Source organism: Sardina pilchardus, chromosome 1 (genome assembly GCF_963854185.1).
Source record: "Sardina pilchardus chromosome 1, fSarPil1.1, whole genome shotgun sequence".
Classification (NCBI taxonomy): Eukaryota; Metazoa; Chordata; class Actinopteri; order Clupeiformes; family Clupeidae; genus Sardina; species Sardina pilchardus.
The window spans coordinates 5,259,680-5,285,914 of NC_084994.1; the positions used below are offsets into that span (position 1 = coordinate 5,259,680).

General features: G+C 41.0%; 3 protein-coding genes across 3 annotated transcripts in view; all 3 read left to right on the forward strand.

Annotated features, from left to right (window-relative positions):
- Positions 1–397: 397 nt before the first annotated feature.
- LOC134078093 (zinc finger protein 436-like) lies at positions 398–2,547 on the forward strand. Its single transcript, XM_062533794.1, has 5 exons — positions 398–493; positions 792–892; positions 1,055–1,299; positions 1,409–2,134; positions 2,303–2,547. The coding sequence occupies exons 1-5, from the start codon at positions 398–400 to the stop codon at positions 2,545–2,547; spliced, it is 1,413 nt and encodes a 470-aa protein (XP_062389778.1).
- Positions 2,548–7,344: 4,797 nt separating this feature from the next.
- On the forward strand, positions 7,345–9,082 carry LOC134078168 (zinc finger protein 883-like). Its single transcript, XM_062533922.1, has 3 exons — positions 7,345–7,427; positions 7,590–7,834; positions 7,944–9,082. The coding sequence occupies exons 1-3, from the start codon at positions 7,345–7,347 to the stop codon at positions 9,080–9,082; spliced, it is 1,467 nt and encodes a 488-aa protein (XP_062389906.1).
- Positions 9,083–12,200: 3,118 nt separating this feature from the next.
- LOC134078237 (zinc finger protein 721-like) overlaps positions 12,201–26,235 on the forward strand; it is a 36,558-nt gene continuing 22,523 nt past the window's right edge. Inside the window, exons 1-4 of the mRNA XM_062534047.1 lie at positions 12,201–12,399; positions 17,573–17,812; positions 17,921–18,056; positions 21,504–21,748. Of these exons, the coding sequence (XP_062390031.1) occupies positions 12,201–12,399; positions 17,573–17,812; positions 17,921–18,056; positions 21,504–21,748 (820 nt within the window). The remainder of the gene's footprint in view (positions 12,400–17,572; positions 17,813–17,920; positions 18,057–21,503; positions 21,749–26,235) is intronic.

The following is a 26,235-nucleotide window of genomic DNA, read 5'->3' on the forward strand; positions in this document are numbered from 1 at the left end:
CAATATGTACACTCATAAACATTCTAGGAACCACTTAATAATTATAATTAATGATTAATACTTGGTATTGTTAAATATGGTATTAAATTGTTAAATTGGTATAAATATTGAAGTTTCACCTCCACTTTACCTCAAAAGTCCAATACCGCATGGCTCTGTCCACTTTGCCGAGGTCACAGAATTCATAGTTTACCCACCTTTTATTGTACCACTACACCACTGCATGTAAATGATTCTCAATGAAGCAATGATACAACAGTTCATAAACATTCAACACATTTGGATTTTCTGGGATGTATGATTTCATGATGGGGTAATCTTCTTCTGATCTGGTCTTCACCACATTACCCATAAGTGGCTTTGTATTAAATGCTTGGAAGGAAACACTGCAGAAAATATGACACTCTACACTGATCACAACAAGAAATATCACCAACATTTAGAATCCAAAAATCAACAACCAGAAAACACAGTCCAGATATCAGAGTATCAGGTAAGGCCATGAGACCAAGACCTCATATAATACCTTGACTTGGTTACAGAGCAGGATTGCAATACTGTGGGATACTGTGCAATATTGAAAAGTAATTACAGCAGCTCTCTTTGTTCAGTACCATACCCCCACCCTGTGTTAATGACCAATCTGTCCTCTTTTGAGGAGTGTTAATTACCCATCTGCCCTCCTTTGTGGTGTACTATTTACCCCACTTACCCTCCTTTGTTCAGTGTCTGATAGTGCTTATATGACCACGCCCACTTGATGCCCTATCATTCTAATTTAAATCACAAAGGTTCCTGTCACTGATTGGATGAACCCAGTGGGCCAGAAAGAAGAGGCAGTATATAAACACCACCTAGTGGAGTCAGGTGGAGTCAACTCACCTGCTCAAAGGTAGGCACTGGGACAATCTCAACACATACACTAGATCTGTGTTCAACCACTACGATATTATATTACTTTATTGCTAGTTGTCTGCTATTTAATCTATATTATTGTAGTTGTAAATTACAAATGTGATTCAAATGTAACACTTGACTTGAATTTGTTTCACAGCACAGTACTCGAGTCTGAAATGTCAGGATTTACTGGACCAACACTGCTGCCTGTGCCAGAGAAGGAGATAAAAGAAGAAGAGTTTGATGATTTCCTTCAAGAGTATCTGTCTACAGTTCAGAAGGACAACCCTGGACCAGATCATGTGTGCAAGACTGAAACAAACATGTCAGACATCATGGACATTAAAGAGGAGGAAGAGGCTGATGTAAGAGAGCATGGTCAGAACGACTCTTCTCCTACTGGTAAGATACTCATTAGTGTTTTGGCTACTGGAACTACTGGAACTATTGAAGCAAAAATCAAACATAATAATAATAATGTGTTTAAAAAAGTTTTCTTGTCTTTCTTTAGCAAATCATCAAGAAATCAACACAGATAAGATGAGATGTGCTGGGGAGATGGAACATCATCGTAATAAACATGAAAAGAGCTTTCATAAGAGGAATCACCTGAAGTCACACCAGACCATCCACACAGGAGAAAAGCCGTATCAGTGCAGTGTATGTGGGAAGAGTTTTAGTGACAGTTTGGGTCTCTCCATGCATCAGTTGGCACATAATGGAGAAAAGCTCTACCCATGTCCTCAGTGTGGAAAGACTTTCAATAGGATGGATCATCTTAAGACTCACCAGAGGACCCATACTGGAGAAAAGCCATATCAGTGCACCGACTGTGGAATATCTTTTAGTCAGACACGTAGCCTCAGGGCACACCAGAGGATCCATACTGGGGAAAAGCCATATCCGTGCACTACATGTGGGAAGAGATTCAGGGAGAACAGTACTCTTATTGGGCATCAGCGTATACATACAGGAGAAAAGCCATATCAGTGCACTGATTGTGGAAAGAGTTTCAAGACTAGGAAAGGTGTCACCAACCATCAGCTCACACATACAGGGAAAAAGCCATATCAGTGCACTACATGTGGGAAGAGTTTCAGGACAAAGGAGAAGGAAACCATCCATCAGCGCACACATACAGGAGAAAAGCCATATCTGTGCACTGACTGTGGGAAGACTTTTAGTCAACAATCTAACCTCAAGACACACCAGCGGATCCATACTGGGGAAAAAACATATCATTGCAGTATATGTGGGAAGAGATTCAGAGAGAACAGTGGACTGTTTGGGCATCAGCGCACACATACATGCGAGAAACCATACCAGTGCACTGACTGCAGAAAGACATTCAAGAATCAATCAGATTTCACCAGACATCAGCTCACACATACACGAGAAAAGCCACATCAGTGTACTAACTGTGGGAAGGCTTTTAGTAACAAATCTAACCTCGAGAGACACCAGAGGATCCATACTGGGGAAAAGCCATATCACTGCAGTACATGTGGGAAGACCTTCAGGCAGAACAGTGTTCTTATTGAGCACCAAAGGATTCATACTGGGGAAAAACCATACCAGTGTACTACATGTGGGAAGAGCTTCAGGGCGAGCAGTAATCTTATTAAACATCAGCGCACACATACAGGATAGAAACCAAACAAGTGCACTGACTGCAAAAATACTTTCAAGACTAAGACAGATTTCACCAAACTTCAGCTCACACATCAGATTTCACCAGACATTAGTCATAGCATACATCGTAATACCCATCAGAAAGTTCACACTCGGGTGAAATATAAGAAATGCTGAATTGACTAAAGGGTTTACTGATGAGTCACAGTTCAGGGTTTACTGATGAGTCACAGTTCAGGGTTTACTGATGAGTCTAAAACGGATAGTTCCAGTCCTTAATTATGATTGGCTGAATCGCGTTCGATACCGATGTATATAGAATGATAAACACACACCTTGACCGTATTTCATTCTATAGTAATGCGCTAGCACAAAACTAGCAGTGGCTGTGTCTCGTTGTTGCATGGCAACCATTTATATGGAGGGAATATATTTCTTGGTGGAAGAATGATTATCTATGAATACATTGCTACTTTTTCGTTGCTGTGCCTTTGTTTAATGAAATCTTGCTAGATCGACGTGGTAACCGTTTTAGAAAAGCAATAAGCCACTCGAGTCCGTGCTTAATACTGTATAATCGAACAGCTATGGGTCGTGCTTAACAACGCCCCTTTGCTGTTCGATTATACAGTATAACACATGGCCTCTCAGGGCTTATTGCTTAAGTCACAGTTCAGGGTTTACTAGAGGACACATGCACACAGTTAAGAGCCTGATCTTAAAAAAAATACGTATTTTCTAGAATTCATCACAAATGATTGGAAAATCATAATCTTTTTGCTGTTGAACAATAAACTGAATGAAAGCAAAATCAGGAGATAAATGACACCAGACATTCTGGATAAAACTACAACTCCCATATCAGATTAACTTTCATCAAGAAATATGCTTTGATAATAACTGAGATTATAAGTTATTGTATCATTTTTAATTAATGTTTCAAATATGTACACAATATGAACACAGCATGACCATCTCAATGACAAAGTATCTCACCATGTTTTTTTTTTTTTTTTTTTTAAATAAATCTTTGTTTTATCTGAAATGTACGGAGCCCTTAAAGGCTCAAAGCAATATTTTTTGGGAAGGAAGAAAACGTGCGCTCAACTTTGCGAAATCGAGCTCTCGTTTTACTAAATTGTGCACTTGTTTAAGTAGAGCCTGCTCTCGTTTCATTACATTGTGCGCCTGTTTTCCTTAAACGTGCACTCACAGTACTGCATCGTGGTCTCGCTAATCTAAAATGTGCACTCCTTTCAGTTTTTCTTAAAATGGGCGCACGATTAGATAAAAACGTGAGCATGATTTGTATAAAACGTGCCGGAGCGTGATAGTTCCCGAGCGTGATAGTTTATCCACCTCATATTAGAGTTTATCCACCTCTGAAATATCAGAGATACGCTGTGTCCGAAACGGAAGGCAGCTGCCTACTGCCTCACATCCTTCACTGCCTAGCGAGTGAGTTGCCGTAGAAGGCAACATGGTAGCAGCTAAAAACTCTATTTCGGACAGCCTGCAAGATATCAACATAGAACGCCGTTGCTATGTTACCGACAGCTGTGCCAGAGAGGCTGTGCTTTAGGTGCGTTAGCGTAAATCGCTATTAGCATGCTAGTCATTGCAAATTAATTGCCACTGATCTGTAATGACCGGGCAATTTCTGGAAATGCTTTAAAAACCTGACCAGCCAACGCGGTTAACTTGTTAAGACCCCGGGATGGTGTTGTGGAGGAGAGGAGTCGAAATTTGAAGTATAAACATGCTTTAGACGTGTAAACAGACCTATCGTGATTTTTGGACGTTGAAGGCAGCATGAAGGATACATCTATGCTGCCTTCAAAACTGGGCAAAACGAAGGTATCTTAGAAGGCAGCGTTTTTGTTTCGGAAGTGACACGATGCCTTGCTCCCCTGTAAGATATCTTAGAAGGCAGCATTTTTGCCCGTTTCGGCCATAGAGTTTCTCCCCCTTTTTAAATGTTTATTCAACAACTGCAACTTTAAACATTACACAATCACACTGTATTCTCTACATCAGGGGTCGGCAATAGGCGGCCCGCGGGCCAGATGCGGCCCGCAAGCAAAAACATCTGGCCCGTGAGATCTTTTGAACCAGAGAATGAAAAAAAAAAAAAAAGAAACTTTTTAAAAATCGGACTGCCAGTCTCAAAAATGCTGTTTATTTTGAAACGTAACTTTCCAGAACAGAAGAATTTTAATCAATCTAAATGCTAGCTATTTGTTTCATCTGAATACGAGTGAAGAAGCACGCAGCGAGGTGCAGCGTGAACGCACAACATGCAAAAACAAATGAAGTCAGTGGACAGCGCTGGTTCTCAAATTCCAAGCTAGTCCCTATAACACATGTTGTCATTCAAACAACGGACATAGGCTTATGGTGATAATTAAAACATGACTTCTTTTAAACAGGCCTGACATCAAACAGGCAATTTACGCACCAGTGGCGCCTGCAGGCGTACGGCCGTACGCACTGTGCGTACCTTGAGACTACTCATCAAGGAAAGAAAATTACCCTTGTGCGTGTGTATTCACATCAAATTGGCCTACCATAACTTCCCAACTATGCAGAGTATCCCATTAGCTGCATGCCATGCCATCAGGCTATTTACAATTTTCTATATGAAGTTTGTCAACACGTTATCAAAATTAACTTAAAGCAGAGCTACTGTATATCCACGCGCACATATTTCATTTGAGCAGGAGAGATTACGCACGCAGGCGCGCAAGTAGGCTACTTGTTGTTTTCTTTTACTCTGCTATCTATTATGGTTATCAGAACACAATGTGACGCTAAATCACTAACTCAAATACTCATCGTGGATATCGCAAGTTCTTTTAAACAACGAAAAGAGAAAGAATGAAAGATGGAGGCAGGAAAGCTAGAGGAGATTCCAGATGGGCAATAACAAGCTAGGTAGACAAATTGTGTGCTTGTCGGAACGTTAGACTAGCATTACAACACTGTTTAACATCAGACGTTAATGCTTGAACAAAACTAAACGTAACTTAGCAGTAACTTAGCTGTGTAACGTTGTCCAAATGAGTATTGTGTAAGGGATAATCAACGACGCGCCGTGCGTTTATAGGAAAATAATGCACGTTCGAAGTGGTAATAAGGACCCGACGGCGCAGGCGGAGGGGACTATAGCCTACACTTCGATAAGTGCATTATTTTCCTATAAACGCACGGCGCGGAGTTGATTATCCCGCTTATACCACTGCTACTATCACTTTCAACACTTTCAAATTTCTAATTGTGTTATTGCATGTGGATATTATAGCCTACTTTTTTGCTGACCAATGCACAAATCTAAAACCGAGAAACGGACAAATATTGTACAATATCAGCAAAATATTTTCGGGGGGGGTGGGGGGAGGGGGGGTGTTGATTGGTGTGCGTACCATAGCATTAATTCCTGCAGGCGCCCCTGTTACGCACATAGAACTGTGAAAAGTAAAACACGAGTTTCAAACATAGCGTGCGTGCTATTTAGGAACGCAAAATTAGCATGCCTAGTTTCGTGGTGCCGTCTTGTAGCCTACTCTTTGCATGCAGAGACACCCTCGTTAGTTGTTACAGATCAGGCATGTGGGCTTTGCATTAATAAAATTAGGGAGGATGAAGGCATAGTTCTCTGTCCATTCATCATTAAAGATCCTGTTTTCTCTGTAAACTTTTCTCTTCAGGTTTTTTGATAGTGCCATTTTTTGACAGCTAACCGCAACGCGTGGAAATGTTTTTCTGGTGTTTTTTATTATTATTTTTTTAAACACACAGGCATATAATAGCGCCCCCAATGACCAGTCGACAAATTTAACCTACATCAGCCTGCTTGAATGTCTCTGCTCTGACATTTCAAGAGAGCCTATCATTTTTACCTCCTCCGATATTAATTAATTAAATTAGCCATTTTTTGGTTGTGAACTTGTGGCCCGCTATGTAATGGCTTGGAAAATATCTGGCCCGAGGCCAAACTTAATTGCCGATCCCTGCTCTACATTCACAATATGTACACTCATAAACATTCTAGGAACCACTTAATAATTATAATTAATGATTAATACTTGGTATTGTTAAATATGGTATTAAATTGTTAAATTGGTATGAACATTGAAGTTTCACCTCCACTTTACCTCAAAAGTCCAAAACCGCATGTCTCTGTCCCCTTTACCGAGGTCACAGAATTCATAGTTTACCCACCTTTTATTGTACCACTACACCACTGCATGTAAATGATTCAACAGTTCATAAACATTCAACACATTTGGATTTTCTGGGATGTATGATTTCATGATGGGGTAATCTTCTTCTGATCTGGTCTTCACCACATTACCCATAAGTGGCTTTGTATTAAATGCTTGGAAGGAAATACTGCAGAAAATATGACACTCTACACTGATCACAACAAGAAATATCACCAACATTTATAATCCAAAAATCAACAACCAGAAAACACAGTCCAGATATCAGAGTATCAGGTAAGGCCATGAGACCAAGACCTCATATAATACCTTGACTTGATTACAGAGCAGGATTGCAATACTGTGGGATACTGTGCAATATTGAAAAGTAATTACAGCAGCTCTCTTTGTTCAGTACCATACCCCCACCCTGTGTTAATGACCAATCTGTCCTCTTTTGAGGAGTGTTAATTACCCATCTGCCCTCCTTTGTGGTGTACTATTTACCCCACTTACCCTCCTTTGTTCAGTGTCTGATAGTGCTTATATGACCACGCCCACTTGATGCCCTATCATTCTAATTTAAATCACAAAGGTTCCTGTCACTGATTGGATGAACCCAGTGGGCCAGAAAGAAGAGGCAGTATATAAACACCACCTAGTGGAGTCAGGTGGAGTCAACTCACCTGCTCAAAGGTAGGCACTGGGACAATCTCAACACATACACTAGATCTGTGTTCAACCACTACGATATTATATTACTTTATTGCTAGTTGTCTGCTATTTAATCTATATTATTGTAGTTGTAAATTACAAATGTGATTCAAATGTAACACTTGACTTGAATTTGTTTCACAGCACAGTACTCGAGTCTGAAATGTCAGGATTTACTGGACCAACACTGCTGCCTGTGCCAGAGAAGGAGATAAAAGAAGAAGAGTTTGATGATTTCCTTCAAGAGTATCTGTCTACAGTTCAGAAGGACAACCCTGGACCAGATCATGTGTGCAAGACTGAAACAAACATGTCAGACATCATGGACATTAAAGAGGAGGAAGAGGCTGATGTAAGAGAGCATGGTCAGAAAGACTCTTCTCCTACTGGTATGATACGTATTAGTGTTTTGGCTACTGGAACTACTGGAACTATTGAAGCAAAAATCAAACATAATAATAATAATGTGTTTAAAAAAGTTTTCTTGTCTTTCTTTAGCAAATCATCAAGAAATCAACACAGATAAGATGAGATGTGCTGGGGAGATGGAACATCATCGTAATAAACATGAAAAGAGCTTTCATAAGAGGAATCACCTGAAGTCACACCAGACCATCCACACAGGAGAAAAGCCGTATCAGTGCAGTGTATGTGGGAAGAGTTTCAGTGACAGTTTGGGTCTCTCCATGCATCAGTTGGCACATAATGGAGAAAAGCTCTACCCATGTCCTCAGTGTGGAAAGACTTTCAATAGGATGGATCATCTTAAGACTCACCAGAGGACCCATACTGGAGAAAAGCCATATCAGTGCACCGACTGTGGAATATCTTTTAGTCAGACACGTAGCCTCAGGGCACACCAGAGGATCCATACTGGGGAAAAGCCATATCCGTGCACTACATGTGGGAAGAGATTCAGGGAGAACAGTACTCTTATTGGGCACCAGCGTATACATACAGGAGAAAAGCCATATCAGTGCACTGATTGTGGAAAGAGTTTCAAGACTAGGAAAGGTGTCACCAACCATCAGCTCACACATACAGGGAAAAAGCCATATCAGTGCACTACATGTGGGAAGAGTTTCAGGACAAAGGAGAAGGAAACCATCCATCAGCGCACACATACAGGAGAAAAGCCATATCTGTGCACTGACTGTGGGAAGACTTTTAGTCAACAATCTAACCTCAAGACACACCAGCGGATCCATACTGGGGAAAAAACATATCATTGCAGTATATGTGGGAAGAGATTCAGAGAGAACAGTGGACTGTTTGGGCATCAGCGCACACATACATGCGAGAAACCATACCAGTGCACTGACTGCAGAAAGACATTCAAGAATCAATCAGATTTCACCAGACATCAGCTCACACATACACGAGAAAAGCCACATCAGTGTACTAACTGTGGGAAGGCTTTTAGTAACAAATCTAACCTCGAGAGACACCAGAGGATCCATACTGGGGAAAAGCCATATCACTGCAGTACATGTGGGAAGACCTTCAGGCAGAACAGTGTTCTTATTGAGCACCAAAGGATTCATACTGGGGAAAAACCATACCAGTGTACTACATGTGGGAAGAGCTTCAGGGCGAGCAGTAATCTTATTAAACATCAGCGCACACATACAGGATAGAAACCAAACAAGTGCACTGACTGCAAAAATACTTTCAAGACTAAGACAGATTTCACCAAACTTCAGCTCACACATCAGATTTCACCAGACATTAGTCATAGCATACATCGTAATACCCATCAGAAAGTTCACACTCGGGTGAAATATAAGAAATGCTGAATTGACTAAAGGGTTTACTGATGAGTCACAGTTCAGGGTTTACTGATGAGTCACAGTTCAGGGTTTACTGATGAGTCTAAAACGGATAGTTCCAGTCCTTAATTATGATTGGCTGAATCACGTTCGATACCGATGTATATAGAATGATAAACACACACCTTGACCGTATTTCATTCTATAGTAATGCGCTAGCACAAAACTAGCAGTGGCTGTGTCTCGTTGTTGCATGGCAACCATTTATATGGAGGGAATATATTTCTTGGTGGAAGAATGATTACCTATGAATACATTGCTACTTTTTCGTTGCTGTGCCTTTGTTTAATGAAATCTTGCTAGATCGACGTGGTAACCCTTTTAGAAAAGCAATAAGCCACTCGAGTCCGTGCTTAATATTGTATAATCGAACAGCTATGGGTCGTGCTTAACAACGCCCCTTTGCTGTTCGATTATACAGTATAACACATGGCCTCTCAGGGCTTATTGCTTAAGTCACAGTTCAGGGTTTACTAGAGGACACATGCACACAGTTAAGAGCCTGATCTTAAAAAAAATACGTATTTTCTAGAATTCATCACAAATGATTGGAAAATCATAATCTTTTTGCTGTTGAACAATAAACTGAATGAAAGCAAAATCAGGAGATAAATGACACCAGACATTCTGGATAAAACTACAACTCCCATATCAGATTAACTTTCATCATGAAATATGCTTTGATAATAACTGAGATTATAAGTTATTGTATCATTTTTAATTAATGTTTCAAATATGTACACAATATGAACACAGCATGACCATCTCAATGACAAAGTATCTCACCATGTTTTTTTTTTTTTTTTTTTTTAAATAAATCTTTGTTTTATCTGAAATGTACGGAGCCCTTAAAGGCTCAAAGCAATATTTTTTGGGAAGGAAGAAAACGTGCGCTCAACTTTGCGAAATCGAGCTCTCGTTTTACTAAATCGTGCACTTGTTTAAGTAGAGCGTGCTCTCGTTTCATTACATTGTGCGCCTGTTTTCCTTAAACGTGCACTCACAGTACTGCATCGTGGTCTCGCTAATCTAAAATGTGCACTCCTTTCAGTTTTTCTTAAAATGGGCGCACGATTAGATAAAAACGTGAGCATGATTTGTATAAAACGTGCCGGAGCGTGATAGTTCCCGAGCGTGATAGTTTATCCACCTCATATTAGAGTTTATCCACCTCTGAAATATCAGAGATACGCTGTGTCCGAAACGGAAGGCAGCTGCCTACTGCCTCACATCCTTCACTGCCTAGCGAGTGAGTTGCCGTAGAAGGCAACATGGTAGCAGCTAAAAACTCTATTTCGGACAGCCTGCAAGATATCAACATAGAACGCCGTTGCTATGTTACCGACAGCTGTGCCAGAGAGGCTGTGCTTTAGGTGCGTTAGCGTAAATCGCTATTAGCATGCTAGTCATTGCAAATTAATTGCCACTGATCTGTAATGACCGGGCAATTTCTGGAAATGCTTTAAAAACCTGACCAGCCAACGCGGTTAACTTGTTAAGACCCCGGGGATGGTGTTGTGGAGGAGAGGAGTCGAAATTTGAAGTATAAACATGCTTTAGACGTGTAAACAGACCTATCGTGATTTTTGGACGTTGAAGGCAGCATGAAGGATACATCTATGCTGCCTTCAAAACTGGGCAAAACGAAGGTATCTTAGAAGGCAGCGTTTTTGTTTCGGAAGTGACACGATGCCTTGCTCCCCTGTAAGATATCTTAGAAGGCAGCATTTTTGCCCGTTTCGGCCATAGAGTTTCTCCCCCTTTTTAAATGTTTATTCAACAACTGCAACTTTAAACATTACACAATCACACTGTATTCTCTACATTCACAATATGTACACTCATAAACATTCTAGGAACCACTTAATAATTATAATTAATGATTAATACTTGGTATTGTTAAATATGGTATTAAATTGTTAAATTGGTATGAACATTGAAGTTTCACCTCCACTTTACCTCAAAAGTCCAAAACCGCATGTCTCTGTCCCCTTTACCGAGGTCACAGAATTCATAGTTTACCCACCTTTTATTGTACCACTACACCACTGCATGTAAATGATTCTCAATGAAGCAATGATACAACAGTTCATAAACATTCAACACATTTGGATTTTCTGGGATGTATGATTTCATGATGGGGTAATCTTCTTCTGATCTGGTCTTCACCACATTACCCATAAGTGGCTTTGTATTAAATGCTTGGAAGGAAACACTGCAGAAAATATGACACTCTACACTGATCACAACAAGAAATATCACCAACATTTATAATCCAAAAATCAACAACCAGAAAACACAGTCCAGATATCAGAGTATCAGGTAAGGCCATGAGACCAAGACCTCATATAATACCTTGACTTGATTACAGAGCAGGATTGCAATACTGTGGGATACTGTGCAATATTGAAAAGTAATTACAGCAGCTCTCTTTGTTCAGTACCATACCCCCACCCTGTGTTAATGACCAATCTGTCCTCTTTTGAGGAGTGTTAATTACCCATCTGCCCTCCTTTGTGGTGTACTATTTACCCCACTTACCCTCCTTTGTTCAGTGTCTGATAGTGCTTATATGGCCATGCCCACTTGATGCCCTATCATTCTAATTTACATCACAAAGGTTCCTGTCACTGATTGGATGAACCCAGTGGGCCAGAAAGAAGAGGCAGCATATAAACACCACCTAGTGGAGTCAGATTTCTGAACTCACCTGCTCAAAGGTAGGCACTGGGACACTCTCAACACATACACTAGATCTGTGTTCAACTACTACAATATTATATTACTTTATTGCTAGTTGTCTGTTATTCAATCTTTAAATTGTAATGGTAAGTTTCAAATGTGATTCAAATGTAATAATTGGCTGGATTTGTTTCACAGCACAGAACTAGAGTCTGAAATGTCAGGATTTACTGGACCTACACTAATGCCTGTGCCAGTGAAGGAGATAAAAGAAGAAGAGTTTGATGATTTCCTTCAAGAGTATCTGTCTACAGTTCAGAAGGAAAACCCTGGACCGGATCTTGTTTGCAAGACTGAAACAAACATGTCAGACATCATGGACATTAAAGAGGAGGAAGAGGCTGATGTAAGAGAGCATGGTCAGAACGACTCTTCTCCTACTGGTAAGATACTCATTAGTGTTTTGGCTACTGGAACAACTGGAACTATTGAAGCAAAAAGCAAACATGAATTACATTACTGCTACTATTACTACAAATAATAATAATACTTATACTACTACTAATAATAAGAATAATAATAGTATGTGTTTGAAAATGTTTTCTCGTCCTTTTGCAAATCATCAAGAACTCAACACAGATGGGATGATATGTGCTGGGGAAATGGAACATCATCGTCATGAATGTGGAAAGAGCTTTCGAAAAAGGAATTACCTGAAGGAACGCCAGACTATCCACACAGGAGAAAAGCCGTATCAGTGCAGTGTATGTGGGAAAAGTTTCAGCGAGAGTTTGGGTCTCTCCGTGCATCAGTTGGCACATAATGGAGAAAAGCTCTACCCATGTCCCCAGTGTAGAAAGACTTTCACTAGGATGGATCATCTTGAGTCTCACCAAAGGACCCATACTGGAGAAAAGCCATATCAGTGCACTGACTGTGGAAAGACTTTTAGTCAAACAAGTAGCCTCAAGACACACCAGAGGATCCATACTGGGGAAAAGCCATATCAGTGTACTACATGTGGGAAGAGATTCAGTGAGAGCGGTAATCTCATTAAACATCAGCTTACACATACAGGAGAAAAGCCATATCAGTGCACTGACTGCGGAAAGGGTTTTAGTCAAATGGGCAATCTCAAGGCACACCAGAATATCCACACAGGAAAAAAGCCATATCAGTGCACTGACTGCGGAAAGGGTTTTAGTGAAATGGGCAGTCTCAAGAAACACCAGCTTGTCCACACAGGAGAAAAGCATTATCCGTGCACTGACTGTATAAAGGTTTTTAGACGAATGAGCCATCTCAGAAGACACCAGAGTATCCACACAGGAGAAAAGCCATATCAGTGCACTGACTGTGGAAAGGCTTTTGGACATATGAGCAATCTCAAGAAACACCAGACTGTCCATACAGGAGAAAAGCCATATCACTGCACTGACTGCGGAAAGGGTTTTAGGACTAAGAAAGAGGTCACCAGCCACCAGCACACACATACAGGAGAAAAACCATATCAGTGCACTGACTGTGGGAAGGGTTTTATTCAAAAGAGCAGTCTCAAGAGACACCAGAGTATCCATACTGGGGAAAAGCCATATCAGTGCACTACATGTGGGAAAAGTTTCAAGACTAAGACAGAGGTCACTGTCCATCAGCGCACACATACAGGAGAAAAGCCATATCAGTGCACTGACTGTGGAAAGGGTTTTAGTCAAATTAGCAATCTCAAGAGACACCAGATGATCCATACACCTTAGGACCCATCAGAACATGCACACTAGAGTGACACATTAGAAATGCTGAATTGACTAAAGGGTTTACTGATGAATCACAGTTCAGGATTTACCAGACGGCACACGTCTGCAATTAACCCTCTAACCGCCCGGGTTTTTTTGTATTTTTGCATAAAAAATTCAAAAGGCCATGGCTTGAAAGTGGTCAGAGATAAAGTCCTACTGTAAATGTGAAAATCATTGAGTATGAACTAAAGTTTATAAAGGGAGTACATTTACTCATCTAATTTGCATATTATGACGTCACAGATTGGCAATAGCGTCAAATTATGCACATTTCAGTAAATACTGATTGTTGAACACATTTGAGCAGTTTTACTTTGATTTTTGTAATTTCTCCGACATAACAAACAAACAGGACCACAGCCACATGTGAACCAACAATAGTAAACTATTAGTATTACCACAATCCCTATGTTACTATATAATAAAGTAGCCTGGTCAAATCAGTTCCTATCGCGGATGACTTTGTAGTTCTTCAGAGCCCTATTTTTACTAGACCTGCTGTCTGTACCGTGTCAATTACAGACACTATCATCATGATTATCACTGGCACCAAGCACACCATGCTTATTTGAACCCTTTGGTCAACATTGCTGCAGGTAAACATTGGCGTACACACGCAAAGACCCACCTCCATTCACAGACGCATCTTGACTGTCACTGCCAATGAACGACCGATCATAATCTCCAAAAGGCAGATATCCTCCTTCAGAATCAGAGTAGGTGAATGGCAGACCCAAGACTTCATAACACACGACTTTGTTTTTTAACATTTGCCGTTTTTCTGCTTCAATTTGTGCATAGCGATCGCGCATTTCACTTCCGCGTTATAAACAGGAAATGCGTCTTTTTTTTTTTGTTTCTCGCGAGTAATACAGGCACTTCCTGAAAACTTTTTTACTCGAATTTGGGCTTGAATCGAAGCTCTGGATGTCTGCCAACTAGTGGTGGAGAGTACAAAGGCGATTTGTCACCCTACTCGGATCTACCGTCCGTTTTAATCAGTGATGTTGCTTGTCGCCGTACGGCGCCTTGGGCGGTTAGAGGGTTAAGAGAGGCTCACCATCTGATCCTAAATAAAAAATACATTTTTTCTAGAATTCATCAGAAATGATTGGAAAATCATAATCTTTTTTGCTGTTGAACAATATACTGAATGAAAGCAACATCAGGAGATAAATGACACCAGACATCCTTGATAAAACTACAACTCTCATGTCAGATTAACTTTGAGCATGAAATATGCTTTGATAATAACTGAGTTTAGAAATGTTATAATTAATGTTATCATTGTATGTTCAACACTGCATGGCCATCTTCAAGACAAGGTATCTCACCATGTTTTTCTTAAATAAATCTTTCTTTTATCTGAAATGGCTTCTTCAGTCAAACACTTTTTTAAGCAATTACTCACAAGATATCACTCACATACAAACAAAAAATAGCAATTTGGTGTTTTCAGTATGAAAGGAATGTGAAATAACTATATAAATAACAATACAATAATACTAAAAGGAAATATACAGTGCAGTGGGGTCCGTGTAACGCTTTGCAGTGCTTTGTTCTATTTGCAGATTTCACATGAAAATAATGAAAAAAAAATTAAAATTTCAATTATTCATTCTTCAGACTACTCGGTAAATTGATGACTGTTGTGTATTTTATTTTTTGCATTGAGTACACTTGGGATTTTCTCCTCAGAAGTTCGAAAGTCAAACATTGACTCATATTCTAACTTTGTGTTTTTGCGCTTGGGGTTGGACTGAACCATGAACGCTGGGGGTTACCGGAGAGTTGCGTTGTGGCCCAGAGGTTTCACTTCACCCGATGTCTGCTTGGGTTAAGAATGGGATGTTATTAATGGGCTTAGCCTACTCTTGTCAACTTGTTGTTTAACAGCTTCTGTAGGCATGTTGGTGGAGAGGTTTTTGTTCATGGGTAGGGTTGCTCACATTTATTCAAACCGTCAACAACCGTGAACAAATGCTATCGTAGGCTTGCATAGGCGGCACGAAAGCGTCACCGACTCCGCACCATAGACCCCCCCCCCAACACACACACACACACACACACACACACACACAGACCAGCACCATCAGCAGAGATTGCAACAAGTGCATGTGACAAGTTACTGTAGGCTATCTGAAGGTCTGTGAAGTCTAACCATCGAGAGCGCAGGTGAGGGAATGAGGAGTTGAGCGGTCCTCAATCGCCTCCAGTCGGTCTGGTAGATAGGCCTACGTCTCGAGCTCACTTGGCATGAATTTGACTTGATAACTCGATCTGTATTTATAGCCTATCTCTGCAACTGGCCAGAGGCGCCACCCGTAGGCCTACATCCCTTGGCGCGTTTGGTTCAGTCCAACCACGATGCAGAAATGGAAAATTGGAAGATGGACTCAATTTTAGTTTTGTTTCAAATTCATTATTTACCGTTTCAAAAACCACACCCGAAAGTTAAAAATAGCATCAATTGTCCATTTGCTGAGTAGTCTGACAAATGGATAATGAAAGTTTTGAACCCATTTTCCATTTTTTCATGTGAATTCTGCAAATAGAACAAAGCACTGCAAAGCGTTACACGGACCCAGTGGATGTTATTTTCTTCATTAATGTTTTTACTGTGTTAATGGACTGAAGATGGGAATAGGATTCGGTTTTTGGTTTCAGATTTGGCAGAATCGTAACCAGTGGATTCGGTATTCGGCCGAACCCCAATAATCTGGATTTGGTGCATCCCTACTTACAAGTAAAGATAGCACAATTACACTGAAAATAGCCTTGTTTTCAAAGGGTTTAACATGCATACAAACGAGCAATTTTGTGTAAACAAAATAATTGTTCTATTATTAACACAAAACCTGTCCCTGAGTGCTTTGACATTCCTGCCCTTTCACACTTCCACACTTTCTCCAAAGCAGTCTATAGAATGAGGAATATCATCCAAGCTGCAGTTCAGAGCAAACCTGATGTTGGAATTACTATTGCATCAGTCAATACTATTACAAGAGGACTTAATGCCAAACAAAGACATTCAGTTGCACTGTTGGTCAAATACAGCTCTGTGTTGAAAGAGAACTCCAGAGCACATTTCTTTCAGTTGATTTGTAATATAGCAATCAATACATGTATTTTAGTCATATACATTTGTTGAATGTTTTTAATATAGCAATCAAGAAATGTAGTTTAGTCGTCCTGATAAATACATTTGTTGTGTGTTGGTCTACAGCATCCTAGTGCTCTCCTGTATCCATGTGAGCTCAGAAAATGGACTCCAATTGATTGTGTTGATATGCTGCCCAAGCTTTTTAATACAATTTTCCAACTCATTGGAATACTGTGCAATATTGAAAAGTAATTACAGCAGCTTTCTTTGTTCAGTACCTTTACCCACAGTGTGTTCATTACCAATCTGTCCTATTTTGGGGAGTGTTAATTACCCATATGCCCGCCTTTGTGGAGTGCTAATTACCCCACTTACCCTCCTTTGTTCAGTGTCTGAAAGTGCATATATGGCCACGCCCACTTGATGGCCTATGATTCTAATTTACATCATAAAGGCTCCTGTCACTGATTGGATGAACCCAGTGGGCCAGAGAGAAGAGGCAGCATATAAACACCACCTAGTGGAGTCAGATTTCTGAACTCACCTGCTCAAAGGTAGGCACTGGGACTCTCTCAACACATACACTAGATCTGTGTTCAACTCCTACATTTTATTTCTTTATTTGCACTTGTCTGCTATTTAATCTTTATTATTGTATTTGTAACTTACAAATGTGATTCAAATGTAATAATTGGCTGGATTTGTTTCACAACACAGAACTAGAGTCTGAAATGTCAGGATTTACTGGACCAACACTGCTGCCTGTGCCTGTGAAGGAGATAAAAGAAGAAGAGTTTGATGATTTCCTTCAAGAGTATCTGTCTACAGTTCAGAAGGAAAACCCTGGACCGGATCTTGTGTGCAAGACTGAAACAAACATGTCAGACATCATGGACATTAAAGAGGAGGAAGAGGCTGATGTAAGAGAGCATGGTCAGAAAGACTCTTCTCCTACTGGTAAGATACTCATTAGTGTTTTGGCTACTGGAACTACTGGAATTATTGAAGCAAAATCAAACATAAATATAGTAATGTGTTTTAAAAAGTTTTATTGTCTTTCTTTAGCAAATCATCAAGAAATCAACACAGATAAGATGAGATGTGCTGGGGAGATGGAAGGTCATCATAGTAAACATGGAAAGAGCTTTCATAAGAGGAATCACCTGAAGTCACACCAGACCATCCACACAGGAGAACAGCCGTATCAGTGCACTACATGTGGGAAGAATTTCAAGACAAAGGCGAAGGTCACCATCCATCAGCGCACACATACTGGAGAAAAGCCATATCAGTGCACTGACTGTGGAAACACTTTTAGTCGTAGATCTAGCCTCAAGACACACCAGAGGATCCATACTGGTGAAAAGCCATATCAGTGCACTACCTGTGGGAAGAGATTCAGGGAGAGCAGTTCTCTTACTAAACATAAGCGCACACATACAGGAGAAAAGCCATATCAGTGCACTACATGTGGGAAAAGTTTCAGGACTAAGATAGAGGTCACCTTTCATCAGCCCACACATACAGGAGAAAAACCATATCAGTGCACTGACTGTGGGAAGGGTTTTAGTCAAATGAGCAATCTCAAGAAACACCAGAGTATCCACACAGGAGAAAAGCCATATCAGTGCACTACATGTGGGAAGAGTTTCAGGACTAAGATAGAGGTCACCTTACATCAGCACACACATACAGGAGAAAAGCCATATCAGTGCACTACATGTGGGAAGAGTTTCAAGAGTAAGAGAGAGGTCACCATCCATCAGCGCACACATACTGGAGAAAAGCCATATCAGTGCACTGACTGTGGAAAGGTTTTTAGTCAAACATCTAGCCTGAAGGCACACCAGACCATCCACACAGAAGAAAAGCCATATCAGTGCACTACATGTGGGAAGAGTTTCAAGACAAAGGTGAAGGTCACCATCCATCAGCGCACACATACTGGAGAAAAGCCATATCAGTGCACTGACTGTGGAAACACTTTTAGTCGTAGATCTAACCTCAAGACACACCAGAGGATCCATACTGGTGAAAAGCCATATCAGTGCACTACATGTGGGAAGAGATACAGGGAGAGCGGTTCTCTTACTAAACATCAGCGCACACATACAGGAGAAAAGCCATATCAGTGCACTGACTGCGGAAAGGGTTTCAGTCAAATGAGCAGTCTCAAGACACACCAGATGACTCACACAGGAGAAAAGCCATATCAGTGCACTGACTGCGGAAAGAGTATTAGTCAAATGAGCAGTCTCAAGGCACACGAGAGTTGCGCAACGTGGCTATCAGGCTTCCTAAACGACCGACCGTCATCTCCCAAAGTCAGATATTCTCCTTCAGAATCAGAATCGGCGAAACACTTCGCCCATGTCTCCCCCTGTGATCACCACTAGAGCTGGGAGCGGAGATGAACTCGTGTGTGTTATGCTTCGTAAACACTGCCGCGCATGGAGGCACTGTGGCCGGCGTGGTAAAACGAGTGAACACTAACGCGGGTCCCTGCGCTATTCTCAACACTCCTGCCACGTCTAACACATCCATGAATCCTCTCATCTCTGTTGGGCAAAGGGTCGTGTGCGTGTGTGTGTGTGTGTCTGTGCTTGTGCTTGTGCATTTTCCTCGCTTGGCCAAGCATCTCCACGCTGCGTCTTTAGATACTAGGCAAAGACGCAACGTGGCCATCAGGCTTGCTAAACTACCGACCGTCATCTCCCAAAGTCAAATATTCTCCTTCAGAATCAGCGAAACACTTTGCCCACGTCTCCCATGTGATCAGCACTAGAGCTGGGAGCAGAGATGAACTCGTGTGTGCGCTGTGCTTAGTAAACACGGCCGCGCATGGAGGCACTGTGGCCGTAATGGAAGCTTAGAACGAGTGAACACTAACACATGGTCCCTGCGCTATTCTCACCACTACTGCACGTCTAACACATCCATGAATACTCTCATCTATGTTGGGCAAAGGGTCGTGTGTGTATGTGTGTGTGTCTGTGTTTGTGTTTGAGCATTTTCCTCGCTTTGCCCAGCATCTCCACAGGTTGTCTTTGCCTAGTAAATTTCAAGTGGCTATCAGGCTTGCTAAACGACCGACCGTCATCTCCCAAAGTCAGATTATCTCCTTCAGACTCAGAATCAGCGAAAAGGAGACCTATCACGTCAGTACATGTAAACTTTTTGCTTGTCATCTCGTTTAAAATCGTGCTAAATCCAGTAATACCGCTTCAGCTAACTAGCTCCGTGGCTAACTATCTCCGGTTTCTCATCAACAAGTTTGAGTGGGATTTCCTCGAACATTTTGCATTGAAACATGACGTCATTGTGCTCTCGGGTCGAAGTATGGGATGTCTGCCAACTAGTGGTGGGGAGTATATATGAGATTTAGCACTCTACTCGGAGAAAACCGCTGTTTTATTCAGTAAAGCGTGATGTCGCAATGTGGCGACTTTGGCGCCTAAAGGGTTAAGTACCTACCACAAAAAAAAATTGGGTAAAAAAAATAATTTTAATCATTTTTGAGAGTTTTTTGTAGCTGGGGTCAAATTGACCCCAAGGACAACGAACGTCGTAAGATTTTAGGACAACATGAGGGTTAACAACTGCAAAATTTAACATTACACAATCACACTGTATTATCTACATTCACAATATGTACGCTCATCAACACAGGAACCACTTAATACTTGGTATTGTTATAAACATTGAAGTATAACCTCCACTTTACCTCAGAAATCCAATACCGCATGGCACTGTCCACTTTACCGAGGTCACAGAATTCATAGTTTACCCACCTTTTATTGTACCACTACAGCACTGCATGTAAATGATTCTCAATGAAGCAATGACACAAGAGTTCATAAACATTCAACATATTTGGATTTTCTGGGATGTATGATTTCATGATGGGGTAATCTTCTTCTGATCTGGTCTTCACCACATTACCCATAAGGGGCTTTGCATTAAACGCCTGGAAGGAAACACTGCAGAAAATATGACACTATGACAATATGACAACAGGAAATATCACAACCATTTAGAATCCTAAAATCAACACCCAGAAAACACAGTCCAGATATCAGAGTATCAGGTAAAGGCCATTCATGAGACCAAGACCTCATGTAATACTTTGACTTGGTTACAGAGCAGGATTGCAATACCGTGGGACACTGTGCAATATTGAAAAGTAATTACAGCAGCTTTCTTTGTTCAGTACCCTACCCCAACCCTGTGTTAATTACCAGTCTGTCCTCTTTTGTGGTGTGTTAATTACCCATCTGCCCTCTTTTGTGGTGTACTAATTACCCCACCTGCCCTCCTTTGTTCAGTGTCAGAAAGTGCTTATATGACCACGCCCACTTGATGCCCTATCATTCTAATTTACATCATAAGGGCTCCTGTCACTGATTGGATGAACCCAGTGGGCCAGAGAGAAGAGGCAGCATATAAACACCACCTAGTGGAGTCACATTTCTGAACTCACCTCTCAAAGGTAGGCACTGGGACACTCTCAACACATACACTAGATCTGTGTTCAACTACTATATTGTATTTCTTTATTTGCAGCTGTCTGCTATTTAATATTTATTATTGTAGTTGTAAGTTACAAATGTGATTCAAATGTAATAATTGGCTGGATTTTTTTCCGCAGCACAGAACTAGAGTCTGAAATGTCAGGATTTACTGGACCTACACTGCTGCCTGTGCCAGTGAAGGAGATAAAAGAAGATGAGTTTGATGATTTCCTTCAAGAGTATCTGTCTACAGTTCAGAAGGAAAACCCTGGAGCGGATCATGTGTGCAAGACTGAAACAAACATGTCAGACATCATGGACATTAAAGAGGAGGAAGAGGCTGATGTAAGAGAGCATGGTCAGAAAGACTCTTCTCCTACTGGTAAGATACTCATTAGTGTTTTTGTACTGGAACTACTGTAATTATTGAAGCAAAAAACAAACATGAATTACATTACTACTACTACTACTAATACTACTACTACTTATAATAATAATAATAATAATAATAACTATAATAATAATAGTAATTATAATAATAACATGTGTTTCAAATAGTTTTCTATAATAATATGTGATATAATTGAAATTGTTGTCCTTTTCTTGCAAATCATCAAGAAGTCAACACAGATGGGGTGAGATGTGCTGGGGAGATGGAACATCATCATAGTAAACATGGAAAGAGCTTTCATAAAAGGAATCACCTGAAGTCACACCAGACCATCCACACAGGAGAAAAGCCGTATCTGTGCACTACATGTGGGAAGAGTTTCAAGACAAAGGTGAAGGTCACCATCCATCAGCGCACACATACTGGAGAAAAGCCATATCAGTGCACTGACTGTGGAAAGGGTTTTAGTCAAATGAGCAGTCTCAAGACACACCAGAGTATCCATACTGGAGAAAAGCCATATCAGTGCACTACATGTGGGAAAAGTTTCAGGACTAAGATAGAGGTCACCTTCCATCAGCACACACATACAGGAGAAAAGCCATATCAGTGCACTGACTGCAGAAAGAGTTTTAGTCAAATGACCAATCTCAAGGCACACCAGAGAATCCACACAGGAGAAAAGCCATATCAGTGCACTGACTGCGGAAAGGGTTTTAGTCAAAAGAGCCATCTCAAGGCACACCAGAGTATCCATACAGGAGAAAAGCCATATCAGTGCACTACATGTGGGAAAAGTTTCAGGACTAAGATAGAGGTCACCGTCCATCGGCGCACACATACAGGAGAAAAGCCATATCAGTGCACTGACTGTGAAAAGGCTTTTAGTCAAATTAGCAATCTCAAGAAACACCAGATGATCCATAAATCTTAGGACCCATCAGAACATGCACACTAGAGTGACACATTAGAAATGCTGAATTGACTAAAGGGTTTACTGATGAATCACAGTTCAGGATTTACCAGACGGCACACGTCTGCAATTAAGAGAGGCTCACCATCTGATCTTGAATAAAAAATACATTTTTTCTAGAATTCATCAGAAATGATTGGAAAATCATAATCTTTTTTGCTGTTGAACAATAAACTGAATGAAAGCAAAATCAGGAGATAAATGACACCAGACATCCTTGATAAAACTACAACTCTCATGTCAGATTAACTTTCATCATGAACGTTGCTTTGATAATATCTGAGTTTAGAAAAGTTATAATTAATGTTATCATTGTAAGTTCAACACTGCATGACCATCTCCATGGCAAGGTATCTCGCCATGTTTTTTTTTCAAATACATTTTTCTTTTATCTGAAATGGCTTCTTCAGTCAAACATTTTTTTAAGAAATTACTCCCAAGATATCACTCACATACAAACAAAAAATAGCAATTTGGTGTTTTCAGTATGGAAGGAATGTGAAATAACTATTTAAATAACAATAAAATAATACTAAAAGGAATTAAAGCTGCGAGCAGCAATGTGGGGGCCAAGCTTTGGAAATTTGGAAAGACAACCCCCCCTCCGCCCCTCCCCCTGTGACCACCATAGAGGAGTATTTGTGTGCTTTTGTCTGGGCTTGAGAGAGAGAGAGAGAGATGAAAGCGTTACTGAAAAATGAGCTGACTTTCTGTGATTATAGCGCCCCCCTAGTGGTCAAAAGACATGACATGGGAGAGTGGGCGTGTGCAAATGGAACCCACCCCCACGACCACCATAGAGGAGGGTGTGCATGCTTGTGTCTGGGTGAGAGAGCGAGAGAGATGAAAGCATTAATGAAAAATGAGCTGACTTCCTGTGATTCTAGCACCCACCTAGTGGTCAAAAGACATGAAATGGGAGAGTGGGCGTGTGCAAATGGAACCCCCCCCCCCCCCCCCCTACGACCACCATAGAGGAGGGTGTGTGTGCTTGTGTCTGGGTTAGAGAGCGAGAGAGATGAAAGCATTAATGAAAAATGAGCTGACTTCCTGTGATTATAGCGCCCCCCTAGTGGTCAAAAGACATGAAATGGGAGAGTGGGCGTGTGCAAATGGAACCCCCCCCCCCCCACGACCACCATAGAGGAGGGTGTGTGTGCTTGTGTCTGGGTTTGAGAGAGAGAGATGACAGCATTAATGAAAAATGAGCTGACTTCCTGTGATTATAGCGCCCCCCTAGTGGTCAAAAGACATGACATGGGAGAGTGGGCGTGTGCAAATGGAACCCCCCCCCCCCTCGACCACCATAGAGGAGAGTGTGTGTGCTTGTGTCTGGGTTTGAGACAGAGAGAGAGTGGATGTGAAGAAAATAGGCAAAATTAATTTCTTTTTTTTTTGTTTTTGTGTGTGTGTCCTTGGGATGTGTTCCTAAGTCCACTTACCAAGTTTGGTGTCGATAGGTGAAAGTGTTGATTATTATAGCGCCCCTAGTGTTCAAACGTCACCAAATTTAGTGTAGGTCCTCCGGATGTGCTCACAAGTCCACATACCAAGTTTGGTGTTGATACGAGAAAGCTTTGCTAATTATAGCGCCCCTAGTGGTCAGAGTGCACCAAATGTATTGTACGTCCTCAGGGTGGGGTCCCAAGTCCATATACCAAGTTTGGTTTCGATACGTGTAAGCATCGCTGAGATATGAGCCTACTTCCTGTTACTATAGCGCCCCCACAGTTGTCAATGGGCACCAAAGTTGTTGAGGCTTCTCTTAATTGGGTTCTGAGCCCATGTTCTAAGTTTGGTCTTGATACGTGAAAGCCTTGCAGAGATATAGGTTCACTTCCTGTGTGGCGGCTTCGCCGCCAATTTGGATTGGCTGTTACAGACGAGCACTTCCGTCAATTGTTCCATAAAGCAATGCAATGATAAGTCATGGTCTGAAGATGGTCTGTGCAAATTTTGGTGAGAATCGGATGAAATCTCCGACCTGTGAAACTTTTTGAAAGTTTTGATCTTGGTCTGTTGGTGGCGCTACAGCGTTTGTGGAAAAATCTTGTTAATTGGTGGGTGGGGCTATACCTATTGCGTTAATGTACTGAGCAAGTTTCAGCTTGATAGGTCTAAGCATTTTAGAGTTATTTGCATTAATGTTGTTGAAAAATTGATGAATTTTGACCTGTTGGTGGCGCTGGAGTTTTGGGCTCTGGGGTCTGAAAATTGAGGTATGTGGTCATTGGCTTAGGGAAAATAAGTGTACCAAATATCCCAACTTTTTACTGTATGGTTCTTTGGTTACATAGAGAATAGGTTCACATGCTGTTTTTTGGTGCGTCACCAACTTTGATTGGCTGTGACAGGCAAACGCTTATGAATATTTATTAACAAAGTGATAAGTCTTGAGTGGCCTTGTCTGAAGGTCATGTGTGACAAGTTTGGTGAGAATCGGATGAAATCTCTGACCTGTGAAACTTTTTGAAAGTTTTGACCTTGGTCTATTGGTGGCGCTACAGCGTTTGTGGAAAAGTCTTGTTAATTGGTGGGTGGGGCTATACCTATTGCGTTAATGTACTGAGCAAGTTTCAGCTTGATAGGTTTAAGCATTTTAGAGTTATTTGCATTAATGTTGTTGAAAAATTGATGAATTTTGACCTGTTGGTGGCGCTGGAGTTTTGGGCTCTGGGGTCTGAAAATTGAGGTATGTGGTCATTGGCTTAGGGAGAATAAGTGTACCAAATATCCCAACTTTTTACTGTATGGTTCTTTGGTTACATAGAGAATAGGTTCACATGCTGTTTTTTGGTGCGTCACCAACTTTGATTGGCTGTGACAGGCAAACGCTTATGAATATTTATTAACAAAGTGATAAGTCTTGAGTGGCCTTGTCTGAAGGTCATGTGTGACAAGTTTGGTGAGAATCGGATGAAATCTCTGACCTGTGAAACTTTTTGAAAGTTTTGACCTTGGTCTATTGGTGGCGCTACAGCGTTTGTGGAAAAGTCTTGTTAATTGGTGGGTGGGGCTATACCTATTGCGTTAATGTACTGAGCAAGTTTCAGCTTGATAGGTCTAAGCATTTTAGAGTTATTTGCATTAATGTTGTTGAAAAATTGATGAATTTTGACCTGTTGGTGGCGCTGGAGTTTTGGGCTCTGGGGTCTGAAAATTGAGGTATGTGGTCATTGGCTTAGGGAGAATAAGTGTACCAAAAAATCCCAACTTTTTACTGTATGGTTCTTTGGTTACATAGATAATAGGTTCACATGCTGTTTTTTGGTGCGTCACCAACTTTGATTGGCTGTGACAGGCAAACGCTTTTGAATATTTATTAACAAAATGATAAGTCTTGAGTGGCCTTGTCTGAAGGTCATGTGTGACAAGTTTGGTAAGAAATGGACAAAATGTGAGACCTGGGTAACTTTTAGAAAAATTCAGCCTGACCTGTTGGTGGCGCTGGAGTTTTGGGGTTTGTTGTCTGTAAATTTAATAGATTCGGGCAAATTTGAAGTTG

Coding starts and splice junctions, on each gene's coding strand:
- LOC134078093 (XM_062533794.1), top strand. CDS start 398: ATGACACTCTACACTGATCACAACAAGAAATATCACCAACATTTAGAA. Junction 494..791: donor TCCAGATATCAGAGTATCAG/GTAAGGCCATGA, acceptor TAAATCACAAAG/GTTCCTGTCACTGATTGGAT. Junction 893..1,054: donor GTCAACTCACCTGCTCAAAG/GTAGGCACTGGG, acceptor TTTGTTTCACAG/CACAGTACTCGAGTCTGAAA.
- LOC134078168 (XM_062533922.1), top strand. CDS start 7,345: ATGAACCCAGTGGGCCAGAAAGAAGAGGCAGTATATAAACACCACCTA. Junction 7,428..7,589: donor GTCAACTCACCTGCTCAAAG/GTAGGCACTGGG, acceptor TTTGTTTCACAG/CACAGTACTCGAGTCTGAAA. Junction 7,835..7,943: donor GAAAGACTCTTCTCCTACTG/GTATGATACGTA, acceptor GTCTTTCTTTAG/CAAATCATCAAGAAATCAAC.